Source organism: Silene latifolia, chromosome 9 (assembly GCF_048544455.1).
Source record: "Silene latifolia isolate original U9 population chromosome 9, ASM4854445v1, whole genome shotgun sequence".
NCBI classification, from domain to species: Eukaryota; Viridiplantae; Streptophyta; class Magnoliopsida; order Caryophyllales; family Caryophyllaceae; genus Silene; species Silene latifolia.
The window spans coordinates 137073438-137099544 of NC_133534.1; the positions used below are offsets into that span (position 1 = coordinate 137073438).

Genomic DNA, 26107 nt, shown 5'->3' on the forward strand with positions numbered 1-26107 from the left:
AACTCTTTGCGTTCATCATTCCAAAATTTAAGGTTTAATCTTGGGTTACCAATTTGAGTCTTACATCATCTTCATGATATATCATTCTAGTTTGGTTTAGAATATAATCACCTTGATGATGGGCTAGCCATACATCAAATCATGGTGTAAAGGGTCACAAAGGTGAAAACCTCTTTTGTATCTTAACAAGTTTATATTCTTATTTAGAGTTTATGCACTTAATAATCATAATTAAGTACAACTTTAAATCCAAAAACTAGATTGAGTACACAATTACTCTATCTCTCGATATTATTGTTGCTAGTCGTCATATTCTAGTCATCCTATGTATCAAGTACAATGATGAAAACCTCCATTGGTTTCTAATATTGACGAAGTAGTACTAGCAAAATTTTATGTTTAATCAAATAAACAATTTAAAGAAGAAGGTCCCATTAGATGTCCCACAACTAACTTGATAATTCTTCAAAAATTTGGGGTAGTTTCCATTCTCGTGTCCAACATTTAAGACAATGGAAACTTTATCGGTCGGGATTGATAGGTTTAGTATCGTCATTCCTCAATGACTTTACTTTTAACATTACCTTGTATCAATTCCATTTACTTCTTGAACCTCTTCCTCATCTTAACAGTTTAAGAGAACGCTCCCACTTATTTCAATGAGTCTTTGCTTTGAGAAGCAAAAATGAATTCACGAAGATCATTCTTCATTTGTTCGTTTTAGTCATAAAACTTTCATTGAGGTGGTTGCGTTATTTTGGTCAATTACGAATTCTTGACAAAACTAATTACCAATCGCTTCAAGGTACTTAATTCAATTAAGTATATGAATAATAATCCATTGTAAGTAGATGTGTTAGTCAAGTATCAAAAACCTGTTTGATAATGAACAACTTTTAATCTATACTCTTTACAAGAGATCCTTAGCAATGGTTCATTTGAGGTTTTAGAAGCAAATTCAAATTTGTCTTTAGTTACGATATTTTAATGGAGATTTGAATCAAAAACGAAATGATATCGTATATGAATTGTGGTAAAGAAATAGAACAATAATAACAACGGAATAGCGGAAAACTTAACATTTATCGTTTTATTAATACTTGTAAACAAGTATAGCATTTACATAGTGACCTCTACCCAACTATGATAAATGATTCCAAGACCCAAATTCATATCGACTTAGGCACGGTATGGCCGATAAAACCCTTATCAATATAACTCGGTGGATTAACGCTTTAATCGATTCTACTTTTAGAACTCTTGGTCGATAAAATTACTTTAATAATTATCTATAGCCCGGAACACATGCAACTACGGTCGCGAATACTTCCGTTGAGCTCAATCCAAATTTCGAATAAATGTGTCCATGATCCAAATCCACATCAACTTGGGCACGGTATGGCTGATGAAACCCTCATCAACATGAATTCGGTGGATTAACATTAATCACCCACTTCCCCTACGTAACAAGGTTTGTACCCCGGTAGGGCCGAGTGCACTCCCTCACGAAATAGGTTTTCATGGTTTCTACTATTTGGTAAGGCTATGTCCCAATTGTTTGTTTTAGCGAGAGGTCATGTCAATTTATTATCTATCACGTTTTAAGTGAACTAAAGCGGTGAACTACGATAATTCTAATTGACACGGTCGATAAACTCGATAAAAAGACAATGCATGTTTTAGTTATGGCGATTTAGCGATGCATGTGACATAAAATAAAATGCAAGCATAAAGATAAATAAATCCTAGTATGGCCTTTCCTAAAATAGAAAAACTCTTTAACTATTACAAATTCGGAAACCAACTCCATTGGTCCCTAGAACTTCGGTTGAGGCACGCATCTCGAGGTAACACCGTCTTTATGTATCGCCATTCTTGAAGAAATCCGTCTTTGGGAACTCCGGAATGAATAAAATTACATAACAAATTACATAATTTCCTATTATACATTTGTAACTAAAATAAAATAAATCTATTAAATTACAAAACGGTGATACAAGATCACAATAAAAATTACAACCGAATCGATATTCCCATACATTTCGGGAAATACCAATTAAATCTAAGGCCATACTAAGTAAAATTACATAATTCAAAAATTACATAAATTAAAATTATGACAATCATAAAGAAAATGCAGCATTATAATATGTATGAACATGCTCAATTTTATGCTAAATCGCCTTTAAATTGCCAATATCGTATATTACTCGGTTTTTACGGATTTGCGTGATTTCAACATTTTACAATCACAAAAATACATAAACTCATAATTATGCATAAGTTAATTACCCTAACCTCTTAGGACTCAAACTTTAGTCTTCACTAATAATTTGACCATAATTAACCCATATTTTATAAAATTGTTCATAAATGGACCAAAATTACAAAAATAAGCTATTAAACTTCAAATAAATCACAAAATTTCAAATAAATTCAAAATTTGAAATTTAAACTCATGAACATTCTGGAAAAAATCCATGACACTCATAATGTTCAAAATCTTAGGTTAAAAATTTCGAAAAATTTACCGGAAAAACAATGTTGCGGTTTATCGATTTATAATAAAATAATCATAAAAATATGGAAAAATTATTTTCACTAACTTTTCAATTTTAGATCTGAAAAAGATAATAAAATGCAACATTAGACGTTTTTCCTAAGTCATAGATTATGTTTTATTAATTTTCACTAATAATGTCACTATTTATGCTATTTTTCTTCAAAAATTCATAAATCATGCTAAAAGACTTCTTTAAAGCCAATTATTTTACACACATCTTGTAAAATTGCATGTGACAATATATTAATTTTCTATGACCAGATTCGAAATTTAACTCATATTAACCTATTTTTCTCTTAAATCCGAATTTAATGATGAAAAATTCATTTTTCGAGCATAACAAGTCCAAAAATTATGAAAATTTACAGGTTATCTCAAAATAATATATGTAACAACATATCCAAAGATCAAGTTAAAATTCGAAGTATAGCTAATTTTCGACCAAAAATGACATTTTTACTCATAAAATCACATTTAAATGTCATTATAGAGAAATATGAACAATAAAAATCCGTAAAATTAACCAAAATATCCTAAAACATTTTAGGACCAGAAATATTAACATGCATGGATTAATTTTGTGATATCTCATAATAACACAAATTTTACAAGTTTTATTTGTTATTCTTATAACTCGGAAAAACTTTTAACCGATTTGCATGCAAACAACCGTGGCTCTTGATACCGATTGAAGGAAATGTAGATTCATATACATATAAACATACTCATATATGTCTAAACTAATTTGTCATAAAATTAAAACGGATTTTATGCATGCAAACAATATAACAAAAGAGAAGAAATCATATCCTTACATAGATGTTTCGGTTTTATGGGGCACAAAAGAAATCTCCTTTTCTTTTGTTCTTGAGCTTTCCTTATGGATGAACAAGATCTAAGTATAAGATCTCTCCCCAAGCTTTATACCCAAGGCTAACTCTCAATCTAATTAATATTATTTGATCTAGTATAATATTAATCTTATGAAAAATTGAACCAAAATATTTATCAAACACTTGAATATTTCGGTTTTGATGGAGGAAGAAGTTGGGAGCTTTTATCTTTCTAAAACTCTCTTATTTTAGATAAGTTGTTGAATGAATGAATAATCACATTACATTATAGTCTAAGAGGTAAATTAAGGGGAAAAACAATTAGTTTTTCCCTCTTAAAAAACCGGACCAAGGGTGAGTGGGAGGGGAGCCAATGCATGCATACATTTGTCTTCACAATGTTTAGTAGGCTTGCATGGCTACTAAAGCATGTAATGATTGTGTTTACCACTTAATAAAACAACCACAATATTAGCTTAAACCTCCTCTTATTTTCGGCACATATGTTAATATGGTATCCATATTATTTTTTGTCAATTGTCAATATGTCACATGTCATATGTGACATAAATTTGTTATGTATTTTTAACACATTAAAAATCAACGTATTAATAAAAATACGTCACTACAAAAATCGACTTAGTAATTTCATAATTACTTGTGCCAAAATATTTTACCAATTTATAAATCACAACAGATTGTATTTATAATAATTCATTCAATTCCGATTGTTTCTTTAAACAATAATTTCATCCGAGTAATGATACAATTCAATTACTCAGACCGTATCTCATTTAATCATATTTCAATTTGATACGTAAATTTTACTTCCAAAATCGTCCGTCAATTTTTCAAATAATTTAATTAACTCGCAACATTATACGATTAATTAAATAGTCAATTAAGAGTATTGCCCTTTAGGTATGACCTAGGGGTCAATCGATCACCACCGTCACACGACAGTAATGTCAAACTCTAGTCAGCCAATCATTACCGATATATGTTGACCAGTTGACAGTAACAATATTACTTCCCAATTGTATTCTTTAAAATGAGATTTAATAATGATTTTAAATCATATGATCGCACTATTGTTGAGGACACATTTCCCAACACGCCGGATGCGTCCTGAGTGGGCCTTAAAAATCAAAGAAGAGGTGGACAAACAGTTCAAGGCTGGGTTCATCAAAGTATCTAAATACTCTGACTGGGTGGCCAACATTATGCCGGTACCAAAGAAAGACGGACGAATTCGGGTTTGCGTCGACTTCAGGGATCTGAACAAGGCAAGTCCAAAAGATGACTTCCCTTTGCCGCATGTTGACATTCTGGTAGACAACACTGCCGAACATGCTCTCCTATCATTCATGGACGGGTATGCCGGGTACAACCAGATTAAAATGGCTGAGGAAGACATGCACAAAACTGCGTTCACTACACAGTGGGGTACATATTGCTACACGGTCATGCCTTTCGGCCTCATCAACGCCGGAGCAACCTATCAAAGAACCACTACCACTCTCCTACATGATATGATGCACAAGGAGGTAGAGGTATATGTCGATGACATGATGGTCAAATCAAAAGAACGGGACGGCCACATCAATGCCCTCCGGAAATTCTTCGCTCATCTGCGGAAATATAACATGAGACTAAATCCTCAGAAGTGTGCATTCGGGGTCACCCCCGGAAAAATCTTGGGACATGTCGTCAGCAAAAGAGGCATTGAGATTGATCCAACCAAAATCAAAGCCCTTCAACAAATGCCTCGGCCTAAGAACGAGAAGGAGATTCGGGGATTTCTCGGTCAGGTCCAGTACATCAGCCGGTTCATCGCCAAGCTCACTATGATTTGTGATTCGATATTTAAGAAGCTTCGCGCCTCCGATCACACCGATTGGGATGACGACTGTCAGAAGGCATTCGACAGGATAAAGGAAATCCTATCCAAACCTCCCGTCCTCATGCCACCTCAACCGGGGATTCCTCTATCCATGTACCTGACTGTTACTGACACAGCCATGGGAGCAATGCTAGCACAAACAGATGGCAACGAGGAGCGAGCCATCTACTACATCAGCAAAAAGTTCATTGAGTACGAGACAAGGTATACCCAGCTGGAAAACACATGCCTTGCCCTAGTATGGTCAACAAAGAAGCTTCGGCATTACATGCTCAGCTACTCGGTCCACATCTACTCCAAGATGGACCCGGTTAAATGCATCTTCGAAAAACCTGTACTAAACGGAAGGCTGTCTAGGTGGACACTCATGCTGTCTGAATTCGATCTCAAGTTTGTACCTCTCAAGGTTATCAAGGGAAGAGCAGTCGCCGATTTCCTAGCAGAAAATCCCGTCAACGAGGATCCAACGACCGACACATGGTGACTTCCTGACGAAGACATCCTTTGTGCCGACTCCGACGCATGGGACCTATACTTTGATGGTGCATCTAATCTGAGAGGCTTCGGGGTAGGAATCCTTCTAATATCACCGGAAGGAGAACACGTTCCGATCTCGGTCAAGCTAGACTTCGCCGTCACCAACAATGCCGCTAAATATGAAGCATGTCTCATCGGCCTACAAGCAGCCATCACACTTGGCATCAAGAGACTGAGGGTCCATGGCGATTCCTCACTCATCATCAATCAGGTATCCGGATCATGGAAAATCCGATCTGACAGCTTAGCTCCCTACCGAGCAAAGATCAGTCAAGAGGCCGAATTCTTCGACCAAATCGCTACTTCCACTTGCCGCGAGAGGAAAATCAATTTGCTGATGCCCTGGCAAAACTTGCCGCGCTCGTCAACATACCTGACGACATGACGTCGATGCCCCTATGTGTCGAGAGACGGAGCGAGCCAGCTCACATTTGTGCCATTATCGACGATGAGGAAAACCATGATGAGCCTTGGTACCAAGCCATTCTCAATTACAAAACCAAAAACAAATTCCCTCCCAACTCTAATCAAAGAGGACAAAGAGCCATCCGTTTACTTGCATCACAATTCGTGATAAACCAAAATCAACTCTACAAAAGAACACCCCAAGGAATTCTCCTACTTTGCATTGACCATCACAAAGCCAAGAAAGTCATGGGGGAGGTTCACGACGGAGAATGTGGCCCTCACATGAGTGCAATGATGCTTACACGGAAAATCATGCGGCTAGGTTACTACTGGACAACCATGGAAGCCGATTGCCGTAACTACGTCAAACATTGCCACAATTGCCAAATCTTCGCCAACATACAACACATACCACCATCCCTTTTATACACCATGACATCACCCTGGCCATTCTCAACCTGGGGCATCGACATCATCGGGAAAGTCAACCCGATAGGCACCAAAGGGCATTGCTTCGTCCTCGTCGCCATTGACTACTTCACCAAATGGGTGGAAGCACAGTCATATGCAGTCTTGACCGCCAAACAAGTGGCCAAGTTCATTCAAAACAACATCATCTGCCGATATGGGGTACCCCATGAAATCATCAGCGATCAAGGCTCTCACTTCCGGGCGGAAACTCAGGCTTTGCTGGACAAATACAAGATCAAACGACATCGATCATCCCCCTACCGTCCCCAAACTAACTGAGCGGTAGAGGCAGCGAACAAAACTCTTGTTACCATTATCAAGAAAATGCAAGACAACTACCGCGATTGGCCGAGCAAACTCCCATTCGCACTCTGGGGCTACCGAACCTCCATTCGAACATCGACAGGCGCCACACCCTTCTACCTAGCATACGGTATGGAGGCGCTTCAACCGGTGGAGTTAGAGGTCCCATCTCTACACATTCTATTGGAGAGTCAAGTCCCTGAGGCGGAATGGATCCGTCGAAGGTACGAACAACTCACTCTTCTAGAAGAACGGCGACTCAACGCCTTGCACAACGTCCAGCTATACCAACGACGTATAAAACGGGCATTCAACAAGAAGGTCAAACCCCGAAACATCCGGGAGGGCGACTTGGTCCTCAAATCAGTCCGAGCACCATTACCCGTCGATCAGAGGGGAAAATTCAAACACAACTGGGCCGGGCCATACCTGGTCAAGAAAATACTTTCGGGGGGCGCAGTGAGACTGAGTGACCTAGATGGGGAGGACTTTACAAACCCGACCAACCTACCCCAACTCAAGAAATACTACCCTTGAACCCTATCAACCAACAACCTAGCCTAGTTTTGCAACTAGCACCAACCTCAACCCTTTTCAAGTCAAGTTCCTCAATATGTTCTGATTTGAAATTGCATGTTTTATCGAGTCTAAGCTGCGGCACCTTGCCCGTTTCGAATGTCCTTTGATCCGTCAAAGGCAACGTCCATTTGCACTACAAAAACAAACCCCTGAACTACGAGCATGGTTTGATTTCACCTCTTCAGGTGAATACGTAGGCAGTCCCTCTTATGCCTGAGGGATACAACCACAAAACCCAATTCAAATTCACAAATCATTTCGAACTACGATCATGGTTTGATTTCACCTCTTCAGGTGGATACGTAGGCAGTCCTTTCTTACACAAGAAGGATACAACCATTCCCACAATCAAGAAACATCCCCATTAAAAAAAGAAGAAAGGGAAAACCATTCCCTTCCCCACAAAATACAAAAATGAGCCTTTCTCCCTTTCCACAAAGTACCACTTTTCCAAGTGCAATTGTTTAGGACAATTCAAATCGAATTGCCTTCGCAAAATGGATGGAAGAAACAAGCGTTCACAATTTTCGACACGAGCAATCATCTTATTTAATTAATAATGGGAGGGATTACAATTTCAACGAATAAAGCCCGACGAGTCTACAACTTGTCAAAGCTAAGGTGTCCACTAACACACCTCACATAGTGAAACTAGCACAAAACACACAACAACTAGCTAGTACAACATAATAAAAACACACAACAATAATACAACATAATAATAAAGTGGGTAATGGAGGTCTTCACTCTTCCATTCTACCCTTGCCTTTTCCCTCGGGGTACATCTTCCCCTTGTTCTTCTTGTTGGCCCGCCTAGCATGAACTTCCTCCTCAGAACGGATCCTAAACGGATCTAAGACGGCGACGGCCTCCGGTCTAGCACAAGACCCCATATTTGACCCAAGACGAGCCAATGCACGGCCCACCATACTCTTGGGGCCGGAACTCCTCCTCTTCGGTGGTCTCATCACATCGGGAGTAGCTCCATCAACATACTCTTCAAAGAAGGCACGGTTGGCCTTGCCAACCTCTCGGTACTTCAAATCGACGACCTCGTCCTTACGGAATTTGGATCTCTCTTCCAAGGACGGAGCACGTGACCATTTGACATAAGCGGGAGTCACCCATGTCGTGGCAACGGGGTTTGGCACCTCCCAAAGTGGCCGAGTGGCCCACCATCTTTCGAAGAATTCCACAAGCTCGGAGTTCCGGAAAACATTCTCTTGGACAAGAGTATCTTGAGCGGGCACCTTTTATTGACGCCCCATTTGCCTCATGAGCCTTTCGGGATAAATGAAGGAAACAACCTTCAAGCCCACCACCATCAAAGAACGAGGACTAGCACCCAAAGCGGGCAACCCCGTGAAGGACCTCAAGTGCCACCACTGCACCACCCAACGGATATGAGGACCAACCTCCTCCGCCAATCTTGCGGCCCAATAGTCCTCGGTGGAAGCAAAACTATCCGGGTACAACTTCTTCCTCATAGTAAGATGACGGAAGGAGTAAGAAGAAGGATTAACCGGACGCTCTACATACCTTAGCCTCTCCAATAGCCACACTTGGAGGATCCTTGGCGATCCAAAAGAGGGAGCTTCTCCACAAGAGCCTTCCTTGTCCAAAGCTTGGATAATCTCTCCAAGCACCAACCATGATGGATCTCTACCATGCTCCATTTGCTCAATCACATGGATAAGGGTCATGCTACCATGACATCTTGGCCCCTCCTTCTTCAAGACATCAACAAAGAGGTACACATGGACAAGGCAAAATGCAAGAGCCCTTCTCCTAGCCACCTCCGAGACATTAGCATCTAACCGATTCGAGAAGATGTTGATAAGAGCCAACATATCCACACCATGTGGAGCAAGAAGAAAGTTGACTTGGCTTGCTGACAAGCCCAACATGGAACGGAATTTCTCCTTGTAGCACAACCGAGTCGGAGGAAGCACCGGAGTATAACCCGGCCACCCACCAATGGCTCCAACTTCTTCGGCAAGAGGACAAATCTCGCCCTTCGGGAAAACGAAAACATGATGTTTCGAATCCCAAAACCGAGAACATGCTTCAAGAAACGAAGGTTGCACCTTGACTTGACGAAGCACCAACAATTGACCAACTCCCATGCAATCGAGTTGATACTTCTCGGGAGGCGACAAATCCCGGCACCATTGTCGCAATGCGTTCTCCAAAGCATCCATGAAATATTTTTGTGGAAGAAGAAGAGGTTTTGTGGAGATGTTTTTATGTTTCGGATGCTAAAACAATGAAGCGCAAACGTCCCTATTTATACAAAATGATCAGCGCACTTTTCAGAAAAAGGGGAGAGCCGGCTTCCATCGCCGAGCTGCTCGCGCCTCTTTGAGGCTCCTCCAGGATTTCCGCTGTTGACTTGTCTCTTTCAACATGTGTTTTCTCCTGACACCTCAAACCTCCCGCCAGGAACCTCGCGCCTCTTCGGGATGATCCGGGAAATTTTGTGTTTCTCCACACTCACATTTCCTTGTTTTCGCGTTTTACGAAATCCGACACGGTTTCCATGGCGCAGCTTTAAATATACGGGTTTTTCTTTCTTTTTTTAAGGGGGGAAGGGCTAGTCGCCCCGATCCGCGACGGATCGTTTCCATGTCAGTCGAAATTCCGAAATTTTTTTCGCTTTTTCGCAAATCAAAAATCAAAATCGAAAATTGATAACACGACATCAATTTTCCTCCAAAATTCAAGCACTTACAAATTCGAGTCTTGACCTCAAAAGCTAAATGTACTCGCAAAAATCATTTCCAAAATTCTTTCCTGACGGTTTGAGTTTGAATTTTTCGAGTTAATTTTCAAAAACTTCGATGAAATTTAATTCACGACACGAGTTAATTGCTCAAATTTTTAAATCAATTCCCTTTGAATTCCGAACGTGGCGATTTTGTCACGGAATTTTCAAAATTTCAATTTTAACTTCAAGTCATCTTGGTTAATTTTGATTTTTCAAACAAATGCTTTACGTGTTTTCAATCAAGTGCTTCTACGTGTTTGCGTTTATGCGTATATGCTATCTGTTGCCTGTTTTCTACACTAACGATGCAGGAACTGGTGCAAAGCAAAAGGAGAGTCGACAGCCAACAACGCTCCTCCGAAACACAACACAAAAAAAAGCCAAAATCACAAAACAAACCACAGTCCAAACACACATATATACAAACCGCCTTACGCAAAATACATCAACAAACGTCTATCATACAGACACTGGCCTAAAACAAACGTCTATCATACAGACACTGGCCTAAAACAAACGTCTATCATACAGACACTGGCCTAAAACAAACGTCTATCATACAGACACTGGCCTAAGACAACGAACTGGGGGCTATCCGCCACCTACCGAACTAAGCACCCCTATCCTCTCAAACAGAAAGGAAAGGGAGCAACAGGGGAAACAGAGGAGCAACAGTGGAACCAAAGGAGGTTACCATGACGACAACCCCTCGCTCCTGCTCCATGACAAAAAAGAAGACAATGTCTTGCAGATTTCGGACGATACGACAACCAGGGACCGTAGCTTAGCATGCTACCCCGATGTTGGACCCCACTCAGCTGAACTCAACTGTGATCAAGGTCAACAACAGGGGATAACACACTCGTACTGACCCCCAATCATCAGTCATCCTGTCCATGAGCCACGACGAAAAGGACAAACCAGCCATATTGGCCGCCTATCCGAATCTCTACAGACAACGACCAATGATCGATACCCAATCGTTGGCCGGACAAAGGCCGCCAGGGAGAAACACAACCAAGCCTGTAACAACAAACAATCGACTCCCCCCCCCCGGGATTGACTTCCTCCTCCAAAGTCTCAACAACGAACCCCATCGGTCCCAAATGATATCCTGCAATCAAAAACAACAAAAAAACATCAGCCGAAATTTCGGCATTACGACGGCATGAAATGGACGAATCCAAAAACAACAAAAACAGCCTGCAATACAAAAACAAGGGGCAATCCCGCCCCAAAACCATTCACAAAAAAAAACAACACAAAACAACTCGCCCCTCTTTTCAAGCAAAAGACGAGTCAAAACCACAGAAACGGCATTTCAAGACCCATACAAGGTCTGCCAACAACCCAAAATACATTCCCGACGCAATAGGGATTTTTCTACGGTTCAAACAGGCAATTCATACGCTAATTTGAGCCCAAACCGGTCAAAAATTCAAAAACGACCGCAAAAAGGCAAACGTGATTTTATCACACCCCAAGGTGACCTAAAATACCAATAAGGTCCATTTCAAGGCAAACTGACTCAATTTAAGCCCAAACAAGCGCTTATTTTGTCAGACGTAAGACCGTCGCAAAGGAAAAAATTCAATTTTGCCCACAAACATCCAACGAAGGTCCTTAGATGGCAAACACGGGTTTTCCCAACTACAATGCAACCTAGTGGGACCCACTACCCAAGCAAATAAACTTGGCATTGTGAAATGAGACGGTTTCTCGCCTCAATCACGTTTTTCGAGCATAGGGAGCGGGAACGGGGACCAAAATGCAAACTAAACGCACCCCTATACTCCTAAACAGGTTTCTAACCTAATGCAAACATCAATTTCACTCGAAATTAGCTCAAACAAAAATGCCCAATTCGATTTTCAGGGCAAAATCCGCCCTAATTCAATCTAGCTAACAATCAACAAATTTGAAAGGATTCAAGAGGAAATACTTACTTTGAGATGACATTTGTTGACAATGGCACGGATGAAAGCAAGCTTGAAGGTCCGTCAATGGCGATTTTGGGCGAGATTTCGAGGTTGAAGATGAATATTCATCCGCAACTCAACCTCGCGTCTTTTTAACAAAAAAATAGGGAAGCCGGCTTGCATCGCCAGGTGGCTCGCGCCTAAACCAGGCCTCCCCATTTCTTTTTCAGCGAAATTTGGGCTTTTGCCCAATTTCCCACAACAGACTTCAAAATTTTCGTTGACAATATTAAATATTGTCATTTCCTCGAAAACAAACAAAAACAAATAGTGAAAATTTAAAACTCGCTATTTTAAAGCAAACGGCGATCAAAACCGCCAATTTCAAAATAATGGCGACATCAAAATTCACCATTTTCCTTCAAATTTCCCAAAATAATGGCGAAAATTCAAAATCGCTATTTCAAGCAACGACGGCACATAAACCGTCACTTCAATCAATAGTGAAGATTCCAAGTTCACTATTTCTTTCAAATGACAACGGCGGCAAATAAACCGTCACTTCAATCAATAGTGAAGATTCCAAATTCACTATTTCTTTCAAATGTCAACGGAGGCAAATAAACCGTCACTTCAATCAATAGTGAAAATTCCAAATTCACTATTTCTTTCAAATGTCAACGGCGGCACATAAACCGTCACTTCAAATGTAATAGCAGATTTAAAATTTGCTATTTCCTTTCAAAATTAAGACAAACGGCGATCAAAACCGCCACTACAAATTCAAACCGAATGGTGAAAATTCCAAATTCACTATTCCTTCAAATGCCAGCAGGGGGCTTCCTCGCGGAACCCGCTCATTTCGAAAACAGTGATGGTGAGGATCCATACTCACTATTTCCCCAGCGACATCATGAGTTCGCTACTTTCAAAGCAAGCCTACTCGACGCGGCTATTCCCATGGTCCATTAACCGACCTTTACCGTGGCTGGCGAGTCTTTGTCCGCACCCTCTCAAGGACAGATCCCGAAGATGCCTCGGGTACATTTCCTTGTCGCGGCTGGCGAGCCGTACAATGCACCGCGGCTGGCGAGCCCTCCTCATGAACGCACCACAGCTGGCGAGCATTTATCCGCAACCTTGCAAGGACATATCCGAAGATGCCTCAGGTATGACTCCTTCTTATGGCTGGCGAGCCTTCGTACGTAGTCTAATGGACTTTAAACGACCCGCACGAACAGTCGACAGACTCTAAACTGTTCCCGACGACAGGTCCTTGACTCGTACCCGCGAGTCGCCTTGGCGTCGCCCTTCTCGACGGCAGGTCCTTGGCCCGAATCCTTTCGAACCGCCTCGACGTCGCTTGGGTCTTCAGATTGTAATCTTCGATTGACCTGGGGACTCTACTTTGACTTTCGCCCTGTCCAAGCCTCAGTCAAAGTGGGGGCTCTGTAGATACCCAATATCTGCTGAGACTCCAACAAACACCCGATGATTATCGGACTACAACATGTTTTGGGATCGCAGCGTTTGATCGACAGTTTGTGTACAACTTTACGTCGGAAAACTTAAAATGATTTCGAAAACAAAACATTCCAAACAATTTCAAAAATACCTGGAGTGTTTAATGCACAGCGATGGGGTCGCGATGACACTAACTAGAGTCAAAACCGACACCGGACCAAAAACCGACTCGAAAATTCAAATCCCGACTCCAACAACGAGTCAAACCGAGTCAAACACAAAAACCAAAAATATCTCAAGCCTTCTATACTAAGTTTTCCCGGATTCATGTTGGTCAAGTACCAAACATGTGACTACAAAACCTAGGATAGAAGAAATCATGATTGCGTTTGTTGTGATAGTGACAACACGACTCGAAGTGCCGCGACGTGGCTCGCGCCTCTTTGAGCAGCCGAGGTGGCCACGTCGCTCAAAACTCACACAACCACTCATTCTCCTATAAATACCCCTCAAATGCCACCCATTTGAGACTTACGCAAGTGTCCGCCCCCTCTTTTCTCCCTTAAAATTCTCGACTCGACTTCTTAAGTCACAATCCGACGCGTGTTTACGACCTACCGATCGTAAACACAAGCCTTACACATTGTTTGGTACCGTCATCGTGCATTAAACCACTTGTCCGACCACTTTGACCGCTACACCATCACTAAACTTTTAAAACACTATTTTACTTACCAAAACGGTTTTAAACCGAGTTTTTTCCGATCAAACAAGTTGTTACACTTACGTCGGTCACTCGCCAAAACCAAACATGTAAGTATGAGGGTATAAAAATCCTCTTTTATTATGTTTTCAGTCGTTTCATGACTTTAACATGCTAAAACATGCATAACTTGAACCAAAACATGGAATAAACGAGCCAAAACTGATTTTTGGTCTGAGGCAGAAGCCCCTTAGGTCGCCAACTGGCTCGCGCCTAAATGGGGTGCTCAGACCAGAGATCAACCGTGTTTGTTCTCGTCATTTCCCTTAATCCATTTTCATATTTGTAATCGGTTTTTACCATTTCAAGTATTTTCGAAACCTTTTGTTCATTTCACATGTTTTAACCATAAAACATTTTTCACCCTTGGTTCTTCATACTATGACGGTTAAATCCGTGTTTCGGTGATAATATTTGGTTAATGACATTTAAGAGGTATTTTAAAGCCTTTTATTTCATTTCTTTACATTTTCAAACAAACATATTAGTCACCAACACAAAATCATCCTTGGTTCTATATACCATGCCGGATTTTAACCCGGGTACGATGATGAGTACCGACTAATTACATTCAAAATGGACTTAAAACAATTAGTCCATAATCATTTTCAAAACTATTCATGTCAAGCTTGTCAAATCGAACCCGACATCGAATATTATCAAACAATGATGATTATTCGAGTCTAGTTCTCCAAATCAACAAATGTGGTCTAAACGACCCTTTCAAAATCAAACCGGGTTCAAATACCCATTTTCAATACGTTTCATAACGTTTTCTAAACAGTCAGAACACGGCATACAACCGTTGGCTAACCCGCGCCTCAAGCAGGCCTTTTCCTTCTCATTTTCAAAACCAGAGGGAGGCCCCGACACACGCCAGGGCCGGCTCGCGCCTCTTATAGCCGTCTGCAGTGCGGGGCTGTTCCCTTCCAAAGATTAGTCTAGAACGATCCCGACTCCGGTTAACCCGGATATAGGACGGATCAGATGACTATTCGATTATTCAAAACCATATTTGCAAAATGCCTTACTAAGACAAATGGATCATGTTATGCACCCTAAACCTAATACGGTAAATGGATGTTTAATTTCTGTCTTGCATGCAAATCAACCATTAATCCGATTCGACATCTTATACTTGATACTTGGATTAAATCAACCGACTTAGAAAGCTCTCACATGTTAAGTTTAAAACATTGGATGCACATTCATGCATTTAAACCGTTTTATCAACTTTTGCATTCAACCAACCAAGATCGATCAGTAGAGGCCGCTAAACGCGGGCGGGATTGGGTGTCTGATTAAAGGGCTTCCCAATACTTACCTTCACCTCTTACTCCAAAACTTTGGATAGTGGACGACCTTATCCAGGGCGTACGAGAGTCATTCTAGAGATAGGATGCTAAAGAGGGACGATTTCCTTATCTTTAGTACCTATGTCAAACACTGCTTTGTGCTTCGATTTGACCGAGGTATAAAGTGGAATTCGAACGGGTTCCAGGCATCCCACAAATGCTTGGTGGCGACTCCTAACATCTCTAATCGTTTCGAGACCCTTACCGAGACGAAACCGACCGATCAAAAAATGATCCGGTCGAAAGCACCTTTACGCCGCCGAGCGTGGCTTTCAAAAAGACCGCTGCGCATCCGCAGATCTAACCGGACCCGCAGGTGGGCCATGTCCACAACCATGAAGCTTGCTGTCTTTGGTTCGAGCAGTTCGGTTTCTTCGCTTAGAGGTTGAAAAGGAAAGTTCGGCATAACATGAACTGTAAACGTGAGGTTATACTAGCCTCGATTGTAACTTCAATAAATACCTTTGAAGTTATAGTAACCTTAACCATAACCTTGACACGAAACTCAAAGTTATACTAGTTCGAACCATAACCTTGAGCCATAATTCCAGGGTTACGATAGTCTCAGCTATAACCTTAACTCGTATTCCAAAGTTATAGTAGCTTCAGCTATAACCTTGATTCATATTTCCAAGGTTATACCTGTTTCAGCGATGACTAGAGTAACGACCCAAAGTTGTACTAACTTCTGCTATAACACTCGAATCATCATCAAGGTTATAATAGCTTTAGCTATAACTTTAGAGAGCACTCTTGGCCGCCTATCATGCTGCCATTAGGGTTCATCCGTAAATTCTAATTGCACTCATGACACCCATATTTAATGCATAAACAGCATATGATATATAATTAATGCATTAAAACATATACAATCATGCGAAAACATAATTAACATGGTAACAAACAATCAAACATGTACAATTTAGCTGGCTTTAGTCTTCAATGGAGAGGTGTGAATAACTTTCAGTATCATCATGGTGGTAGAGTTTGGCTTATTTGGATTGATCAGATATTTGATGTTCACATCATGTCTATGTCTGATCAACATATCACTGCAAGGGTCACTGAACTAGGATCCTCTGATACTTTTCTCTTTACTATTGTTTATGGTTCAAATGATGATAATGATAGATTGAAGCTTTGGGAGGATTTAAAAAGAGTGAAAGATAACTGGAGGGGACCTTGGTGTGTCTGTGGAGACTTTAATAATCTTCTTTCTTTACATGAGATAATTGGCAAACCTGTACTCTGGAATGATATAGTGGAGTTTAGGCATTGTGTTGATTATTGTGAGCTTATGGATATTAAAGCACAAGGGGCTTATTTTACCTCGAATAATAAACATGATCCTACTACTAGAGTGTTTTCCAGATTGGACAGAGTCATGATTAACCTTGAATGGATGAACACGTATCCTGGCTCTCATGCTTACTTCTTACCAGAGGCTCTGTTTGATCATAACCCTAGTATTTGCTATAGAAGAATGGAAAGGCAGCATAGACCTCACTTTAGATACTTCAATATGTGGGGGCAAGATCCTCATTTCTTTGATATTATTAAGCATACTTGGCAAAAGAAAGTGACAGGCTCTTGGATGTTCCAGGTAGTTACTAAACAGAGGAATTTGAAGCAGCCTCTGAAGCAACTAAATAGAGCTAGATTTGCTGATGTGGAAAAGGCAGTGGAAGTAGCTAAACTCAGATTATCTGATCTCCAAAGTCAGATGCATAAAAATCCTACTAATCACACTATTTACAAGAGGAATCAAATGCTGCTGAGGAGTATAGGGACCTTTGTAGAGCTCATCATAGCTATGGGTTGCTACATACTGATCTACATAACATTGAGAAGGCTTTTCTTGGGTATTATCAAGATCTCCTGGGTAGAAGCACTGACACTCTTGATGTTCATGTTCCTACTGTAAGGAAGGGTAAATTAGTGACTGAGCAGCATATGAACATTTTGCTGAAACCTGTTTCTATTCAGGAAGTTAAAGAGGCTATTTTCAGTATTCCAGCTATAAAATCTCCTGGTCCAGATGGATTTACCAGTCAATTTTATAGAGATTCATGGGATATTATTGGGAAAGATGTAACTTGGTTCTTTCCTTGTAGATATTTACGTTTTCGTAGGAGTGTAGTCGGAATTCCTCCAACTCTTGAATTTGCAATATCCTCTTTTGACCACTTAGCTTAAGATCAAGTTTGAGAGCTTTGATTGCCCAAAAGGCTTTGTACTCCAACTCAATTGGCAAATGGCATGCCTTTCCATAGACTAGCTTGTAAAGGGAGACTCCTATGGGAGTCTTATAGGCCGTCCTATAAGCCCAAAGGGTGTCATCAAGCTTCATGCTCCAATCCTTACGAGTCTTGTTAACAACCTTCTCAAGAACTTGCTTGATCTCTCTATTCGAAACTTCAACTTGACCGCTTGTTTGAGGATGGTATCCCAAGCCGGTTCTATGTTGAACACCATACTTTGTCAAAATAGATGTGAGCTTCTTTTCATGGAAATGTGTCCCTCCATCACTAATAATTGCTCTAGGGACTCCGAATCTTGGAAAGATCACTTTCTTGAGAAGTTTAGTAACCGTTTTGGCGTCATCGGTTGGGGTAGCAATTGCTTCTACCCACTTTGATACATAATCAACGGCTACTAGAATGTACTTGTTCCCTTGAGATGACACGAATGGTCCTTGGTAGTCAATTCCCCATACATCAAAAATTTTTACCTCCAATATTCCTCTTTGTGGCATCTCATTTCTCCAAGAAATGTTTCCGGTTCTTTGGCAAGGATCACAATGGAGAATAAATTTCCTAGCATCTTCAAACATGGTAGGCCAAAAGAAGCCCGATTGAAGGACTTTAGCAATTGTTCTTCGCGCACCATGATGTCCTCCATATGGTGATGAATGGCATCCCTCTAAAACACCTTGAACTTCCCATTGGGGTGTGCAACTCCGGTAAAGTCCATCACTACATTCCTTGTAAAGATTGGGATCGTCCTAAAAGTATCTCTTCACTTCAAACAAGAATCTCTTTCTTTGATTGTAGTTCAAATTTGGGGGAAGAACTCCTCCCACAATGTAATTAGCATAGTCAGCGAACCATGGTGTTGTGTGTTTCTCGAGTTGTGAATGGATGACCATCAAAATATCATCGGGGAAAGAGTCATTGATTGGTGTCTCGCCTTCATCATCATGGAATCGAATTCTTGACAAGTGATAAGCTACCACATTCTCGACTCCCTTCTTATCCTTTATCTCCAAATCAAATTCTTGGAGTAGCAAAATCCATCTCAACAATCTTGGTTTTGCTTCTTTCTTTATCAAGAGATGTCTAAGAGCACGGTGGTCCGAGAAAACAATCATTTTTTATCCAAGCAAATAAGAACGGAATTTGTCTAATGCATAGACAATGGCAAGAAGTCCCTTCTCCGTGGTGTCATAGTTTACTTGGGCAGCATCAAGAGTCTTGCTTATGTAATAGATAGCATGCAAAGCCTTTCCTACCCATTGGCCAAGAACCGCTCCAATGACGTAGTTACTTGCATCACACATGATCTCAAATGGTAGTTCCCAATTTGGTGGTTGGATGATTGGTGTTGAGATTAAGGCTTCCTTGATTCTATCAAAAGCTTCAACACACTCATTAGTGAATTGGAATTGGGCATCCTTAAGCAAAAGTTGAGTAAGGGGTTTCGTGATTTTGGAAAAATCTTTTATAAAACGGCGATAGAACCCCGCATGACCGAGAAAGATCCGCACCCCTCTAACATTCACGGGAGGTGGGAGTTTCTCTATCACTTTAACTTTGGCTTTGTCAACTTCGATGCCCTTTTTCGAGATTAAATGACCCAAGACAATACCTTCATTGACCATGAAATGACACTTTTCCCAATTTAAGACAAGGCTAACATCTTCACATTTTTGCAATACAAGAGAAAGGTTATACAAACAGGAATCAAAGACTTTTCCGTAAACGCTAAAATCATCCATAAAAACTTCCATTATGGTCTCTAAGTAATCGGAAAAAACACTCATCATGCATCTTTGGAAAGTAGTGGGAGCATTACATAGCCCAAAGGGCATTCTCCTATATGCAAAAGCACCGTAGGAACATGTGAAAGTAGTCTTGTGTTGGTCATCCGGCTGTATCGGTAATGGAAAGAATCCCGAATACCCGTCAAGGTAGTAATAGAATTTGTTAGAGGCTAACCTCTCAAGCATTTGGTCAATGAATGGTGGGGGAAATGATCCTTTCTTGTTGCGGAATTCAATTTATGATAATCGATACACATACGCCAACCGGTGATCTTCCTTGTGGGTATTAGCTCGTTCTTATCATTTGTTACCACCGTGGCACCTCCTTTCTTAGGTACCACTTGAACAGGGCTAACCCACAAGGAATCCGATATAGGATAAACGATTCCCGCATCAAGTAATTTCATAACCTCTATTTTTACAACTTCTTGCATGTGGGGGTTTAGTCTCCTTTGGCCTTGAATGGTAGGCCTATGGTCTTCTTCTAGATGGATTCTATGCATGCAAATATTGGGACTTATTCTCTTAAGATCATCTAGACTATAACCTATAGCCTTTTCATGTTATTTTAACACATCAAGCAAACTTTCTAATTGATTCTCATCAAGTTTTTCATTAACAATCACAGGTTTGGTTTTAGACTCATTAAGGTAAGCATACTTCAAATTTGGGGGAAGGGGTATTAGAGTTGGAGTTTGTACCTCACTTTCTACCATTGAAGGTTCACTAGGGACATCTTCAACCTCCATTAAACATTCCACTCTCATGGCATATTCGACTTGTTCTTCGAACTCCCCATACCCAATGTAGTCAAATTCCTCGACATATTCGTCTAGGTCTTCGACTTGCATGGTAGGATCTTTAGTTGCTTGTTCTTCTTTAGTGGATTATGATGCTTCCTCGAGAATGTTATTTATCAATATGGATTGCTCATAGGTGAGCTCTTTGTAAGCTAGAGTGGCTCCAAGGAGGTCTACTTCCAATGCTCAATGCCTATTTTTGGCCTCACTTGCTTCAAAGGCTTCCAATGCTTACAAAGGGTCTTTGATGAGAGTAGTGCTCACGTTGTCCTCTACACAACAATATATAAGATCCATCTTGCAAAGTACACTAAGAAAAAAGGTTAGAAGTACCTTGAGGAAGTGCTCTCCCTCAAGGCAAAGAAAGACACAACTAAAAACAATTAACAAAAATCAAATCAATTGAACACCGTCCCCGGCAACGGCGCCATTTTTGGTATCTTGGTATTTATACTCGTCGTCAAAAGCTACCAACCAAAACGATATTTATAACTTCACAAACTACTCTTAGTAATAAGGTAAGTAAAGGTCGGATCCCAAGGGACGGGTATTGATGTAGGATTTTCAATTGCAAGTAGCTATGTCTTAGGGTGACATAAATTATGGGTTGAGATGAGATGTAATCTAAGCTAGTAAAAAAGATGAATGAAAACAAAGTAAAGCAAATAAAGGGGTTTGTAAAAAAATTGATTAAAGGCACTAGGGTATCATGGGTTCATAGGGGATTCATGGAAATAAATCATACAAACATGTTCTCAATAGAAGCAAGCACTTATTGTTGTGATGGGATCGAGTTAGTGTATATCTTACAATCCCTAGGAAGATTTAGGTCCCGGAGCCGAGTCGTCAAGACTGTACAACACCTACAAGTCGACTTAGTCTCCTCCTATTCAACTCTATGCATGGTCTAATGAGGCTTGAGTTGGTTTATGTCTTACAAGCCTCATTGAAAAGATAAGATATGGTAAAAAATGCAAGGATTCATAGGCTCGCATTTCATCAAACATCACATGTGCATAAGTTGAAATCACAACAAGCAAGCAATTTAATTATGAAAACATATTATACTAAGCATAGATCAATCCCCATGTTTATTTCCCCTAATTCCCCACTAACCCTAGCTAAAGGACTACTCACTCATGATCAAGTTTAGCATGCTAATAAGGTTGTCAATCATACTAACAAAGCAAAGCATGATGAATAAATGATATGATTAACAATAATTAAACAAGGGTAAAAGAGATTATACCTATGGAGATGATCCAAATAATAAAGCAAGGAATAATAGAAGTACTTGATGATTGATGGAAGGTTGTCAATTGCAACAGAAGTTGAAATATGGGCATGCCATTTTTGTGATCAATTAAAGGGAAAATGCTAATGACAATCCAAGGAAGAAATTACTTGAGCAAAGAACATTAAAACATAGCATTTCTGTTTTGATTGCAGAATTATGGTCATTTTGTTTGCTCCATATCTTGAGTTTTACTTGGTCAAATATTATGTTCTTTATATGTATAAAATCTTGAGAATGTTATCTTTCTCATGGACTTGGAATGGTCAAGTTTCACCTTGTGGATTTTCCTCGGTAATCCCTCAAAGACTGACATGATTACATATTCCAGTTACAGCATTTCTGACCTGAACATACTAACAGTTTAATAACTCAAGATCCAGGCCATGTTCTTGCGTGAGTACAGTTGGATATGATAGCCAACTCATTTAGATTCGATTTGGTATACGGGTCATCGCGTGGTTCATCTTGAGTCAAGCGTTATGCCCTCTGAAAACCGCCACTGTTTGCTGAAATGTACAGCACAGGTTCAGCCTGACATGTCAGTACTAAAATGATCATACCTCTCAAACCAGGCAACACCTTGGCATGATTACAATTGTATATGGAAGGTAACTCATTTAGCTTTCGTTTGGTATATGTGGGGCATGCTAGTTCATTTTGAGGAGCAAGTTATGTCGTCTGCAAGATGGGACTGATTTCAACAAAGTTATGCGATGGTCTGTTTGGGCACTTGTGTGTAACAAGGGGTTTGAGACATTCTTACATGCCTTAAGCTGCTCGTCCAAGGCTGGGTAGTGATACTAATAGAGTCCTTATGAAATGTAGTGATGAAAGATAAGCTTAGAATTCAGATTGAGGAGACTTTTGACATTAGAAAAAGCAGCCAACATGATCTGGCCACTGAAAGCGACTTCATGGTGGTCCTATTTTGGATTGTTTCTCCTTTTGCTCCACAAATTCAGTGCATTAATGTTTAGCCACGACAAGGGCTGAGTACTACAAGTTAGACTCCTTTGAGCTGCCAAGAACCTCACCAACTATCTTACACTTGAAGACAAAGGAGGAGCCTTGAAGCAACCAATAACAACTCACCTTGCTCTCCAAGATTTATCTTTATTGTTAGTTTATTAACACATTGTACTAGTTAGTTCTCAACCCTTGGATGGTTCTTATCTTGCTTAGGATTTCGGTTTTATTTGCCTATATAAAGGCTCCACCCTCGATTGTAAAGGATAGAATTTGAATACATACAAAAACACTTTGCTTGTGCAAACTTTCATTCCTTCGTGGATTGCTTCGTTCCTTCGTGGAGTCCCTTAATTCTCGACCTTTGTGGCGTGATTAAGAAGACGAGTTAAGCTTACCTCTGTGGATACTTATACTCCTTACTATCTTTACATTTATCACATTTTATTTTGTTCATTAAAATCAGAAAATCGTCTCACAAAAACATAAACTTCCTCCTTGTTTGTCATTGTTTTATTGCTTAAACTTCCAGTTTATTTGTTCATATTTGTCCTGTTTACAAACTACTCAAATTAATCATAAGTTGCAAATTATATGCTCCATCAATCCTCCAATATACCCCAATAATCTTCTAATTACCCAACTAAACTAAGAACAATTAAGAAATTAAGGAAAGATTAAGATGTGATTAATATTGAGAAATGTATTACAACTACATTAAGACTAAATTAAGAGAGGATTAAGATGATATTAAGGGTTAATTAAGGGTTCATGCTAATCTAGGTAGTACAATAGGGTATTTATACTAAAATTAAGTACAAGGATTAGGGTTACTAAGGGCTTAAATGACTATTAAGACCCTAAAAGAAACTTGGTAATTTTGCTCATGATGAGGGACATGCGCGGATTGTTGCTGCAACTTCCACCAGGATCCGCTCGTCCTCACTTAATGCATGGCTGGTCCTGTAAGGAGATCCGCTTAGGCTGGCAGTCGGGACGCTCGGATCTTCCTCTGGTACGCTCGTCCTGAGCTCAAGTCGCTCGGATCGTGGCACAAAGTTCTTCTCTTATTTGGCTCCTTAACAATCCGCGGGGATTGTGTTGGGGATGCAAGGATCTTTTCATCATTGCCCATTTCACTTTATTTATTTGCTTAGGCCTCTAGTGTCAATCTCCTCTTCGATGCTTGGTCATTAGATGCGATCCATTTAGCTCCATAAATGCAAGGTTAGTGATCCTCTCCTACCAAGGACACAAAACCTCAAAGAATATGCAAAATGGGAAACTAAAGATAAGAAATGATCCTAATAGATGCTAGAAAGCATGGGAAAGAGGTTAATTCAGGGACTAAATGTGCTCAAATATGAGTGACATCATTATACTTCTCTAATCACCTTAACCAAAACCGCTGAAATAACTCGTAATAGACCGAGCACTCGGTCGAGTACCTGACATACTCGACCGACTACCACTATACTTGGTCGAGTGCCCCTAAGTCAGAAGCATGACTCAAAACACTCGATGCCACACTCGATCAAGTACCACCCACTCGATCGAGTACTCTATACTCAGAAATCTGTGGTATTACAGTCACTTCAATTGAGCTTAATGTTAACTCATGGTCTACATTGGAGTTATAGCTGAGGTTAATGTATCCTCACATTCCGAGTTTATTAATACTTGTTTCACATGTCGTGTTATATTCAGTTATGGTATAATCATTGTTTTTTCATATCACTCTAATTACTCTTATTCATATGATAAGTAGGACAATTAGTTACACTGTTCTATGAGTTGAGTCGTGAGGTTGTTCACGCATGTTTTGGTACAGCTAGTTACATTGTGCACTTGTGGTTGGTTGGTTGGATAGATGACGGTAGTATCGATTATATACTATCGAAATGAACTAACACTACCCTCCGGGATTGATTATTTGGTTTATGTTCGGGGGGGGGGGGGGGGGGGGGGTATTAGAGGCAGTTAGTTAATCGCTCTGGTCCCCAAGTGTCATTCGGTGTACATTTATTACACTGAGAGTCTGGCCAGGTCTTAGACATATAGGCAGTGGTTATACGCTATATATAGTACCGTTGATGCAGTTCGTTAATCGGTCCACACCGATGGTGGTAGTTCATTAATTGGTCCATCAGCTAGAGGTAGTTTGTTAATCGCCCTTGCAGTTAGAGGCTATTCGTTAATCGCTCTAACGACGTTCATTCTATACACTATGCTTGTAGCTAGAGGCAATTTGTTATACGCTCTAAAGGTTGTTTGGTTAGTCACATTAGCATTGGGTTTAATGATCCTAGGATTTACGTGATGTCATAACGTGGTTTTGTGGTTATGTGTCGTCACATGTTGTTTCACTTGGAGTTATCACATCTTAAATGGATGTCTTAATATCTCTTTATCTGATGGTAAGTTGGTGTCAAGTTTTCATGAGTATAGATGGTCTCACATATTTAATGGTTTTACATTTCAATTGTTATTGATTGTTGGTTATATTCAACTGTTGTAAACATGACTGTGAGAGCATCTAGTTACTCTCGACTGATTGTCGACCCCTCATTCTCAGGTTGATATGATTGTTGCTTTTCTAATGATCGGGATGGAAGACTTGTGGCGAGATTGATAAACTACTTAGGATTTATATTTGTTTCCAGTTGAGATACATTCAATAATGTAGTAGCTTTTGATTCTGGATTTAGTATCGATCCGGATTTGTCAAGTGTTTTCGCCACCTAGGCCTTATTTATATTGTTAAACTCTGATTATTCATTTATATTATGTTATCTCCTTTATTATATAATCCGGGTTGTTACATCCTCAACAACCACACAACACAACCACAACTCCACCAAGAACCTCCAACATCCACCAACAATCACATATACACAATATGTCAAGTATAATGCTTTCATATGCATAACGATTACCAAATATACCTCTTTCTCATGTACGATGAATGCCAAGTAAGACATGTATAAATATGCACCAACAACCACAACAATGCCTCAAGATACAATCCCTCATTAACATGTTATAATGCAATCCCACAAGTACAACTATCCAATGAGACACAATCAATTATCCAACCACATGTTATACTGCAAATATAATTATCATGTACGAGTAAT

General features: G+C 40.1%; 1 protein-coding gene across 1 annotated transcript; it reads left to right on the forward strand.

Annotated features, from left to right (window-relative positions):
• The first annotated feature begins 16778 nt into the window (after positions 1-16778).
• Positions 16779-22981, forward strand: LOC141601638 (uncharacterized). The gene is made up of 4 exons (XM_074421934.1): positions 16779-17583; positions 17625-17956; positions 22656-22740; positions 22830-22981. Exons 1-4 carry the CDS (start codon positions 16779-16781, stop codon positions 22979-22981), a joined length of 1374 nt encoding a protein of 457 aa, XP_074278035.1.
• The last annotated feature ends 3126 nt before the right edge of the window (positions 22982-26107 follow it).

Coding starts and splice junctions, on each gene's coding strand:
- LOC141601638 (XM_074421934.1), top strand. CDS start 16,779: ATGTACAATTTAGCTGGCTTTAGTCTTCAATGGAGAGGTGTGAATAAC. Junction 17,584..17,624: donor CAGATTATCTGATCTCCAAA/GTCAGATGCATA, acceptor ACTATTTACAAG/AGGAATCAAATGCTGCTGAG. Junction 22,741..22,829: donor GTCTGTTTGGGCACTTGTGT/GTAACAAGGGGT, acceptor TATGAAATGTAG/TGATGAAAGATAAGCTTAGA.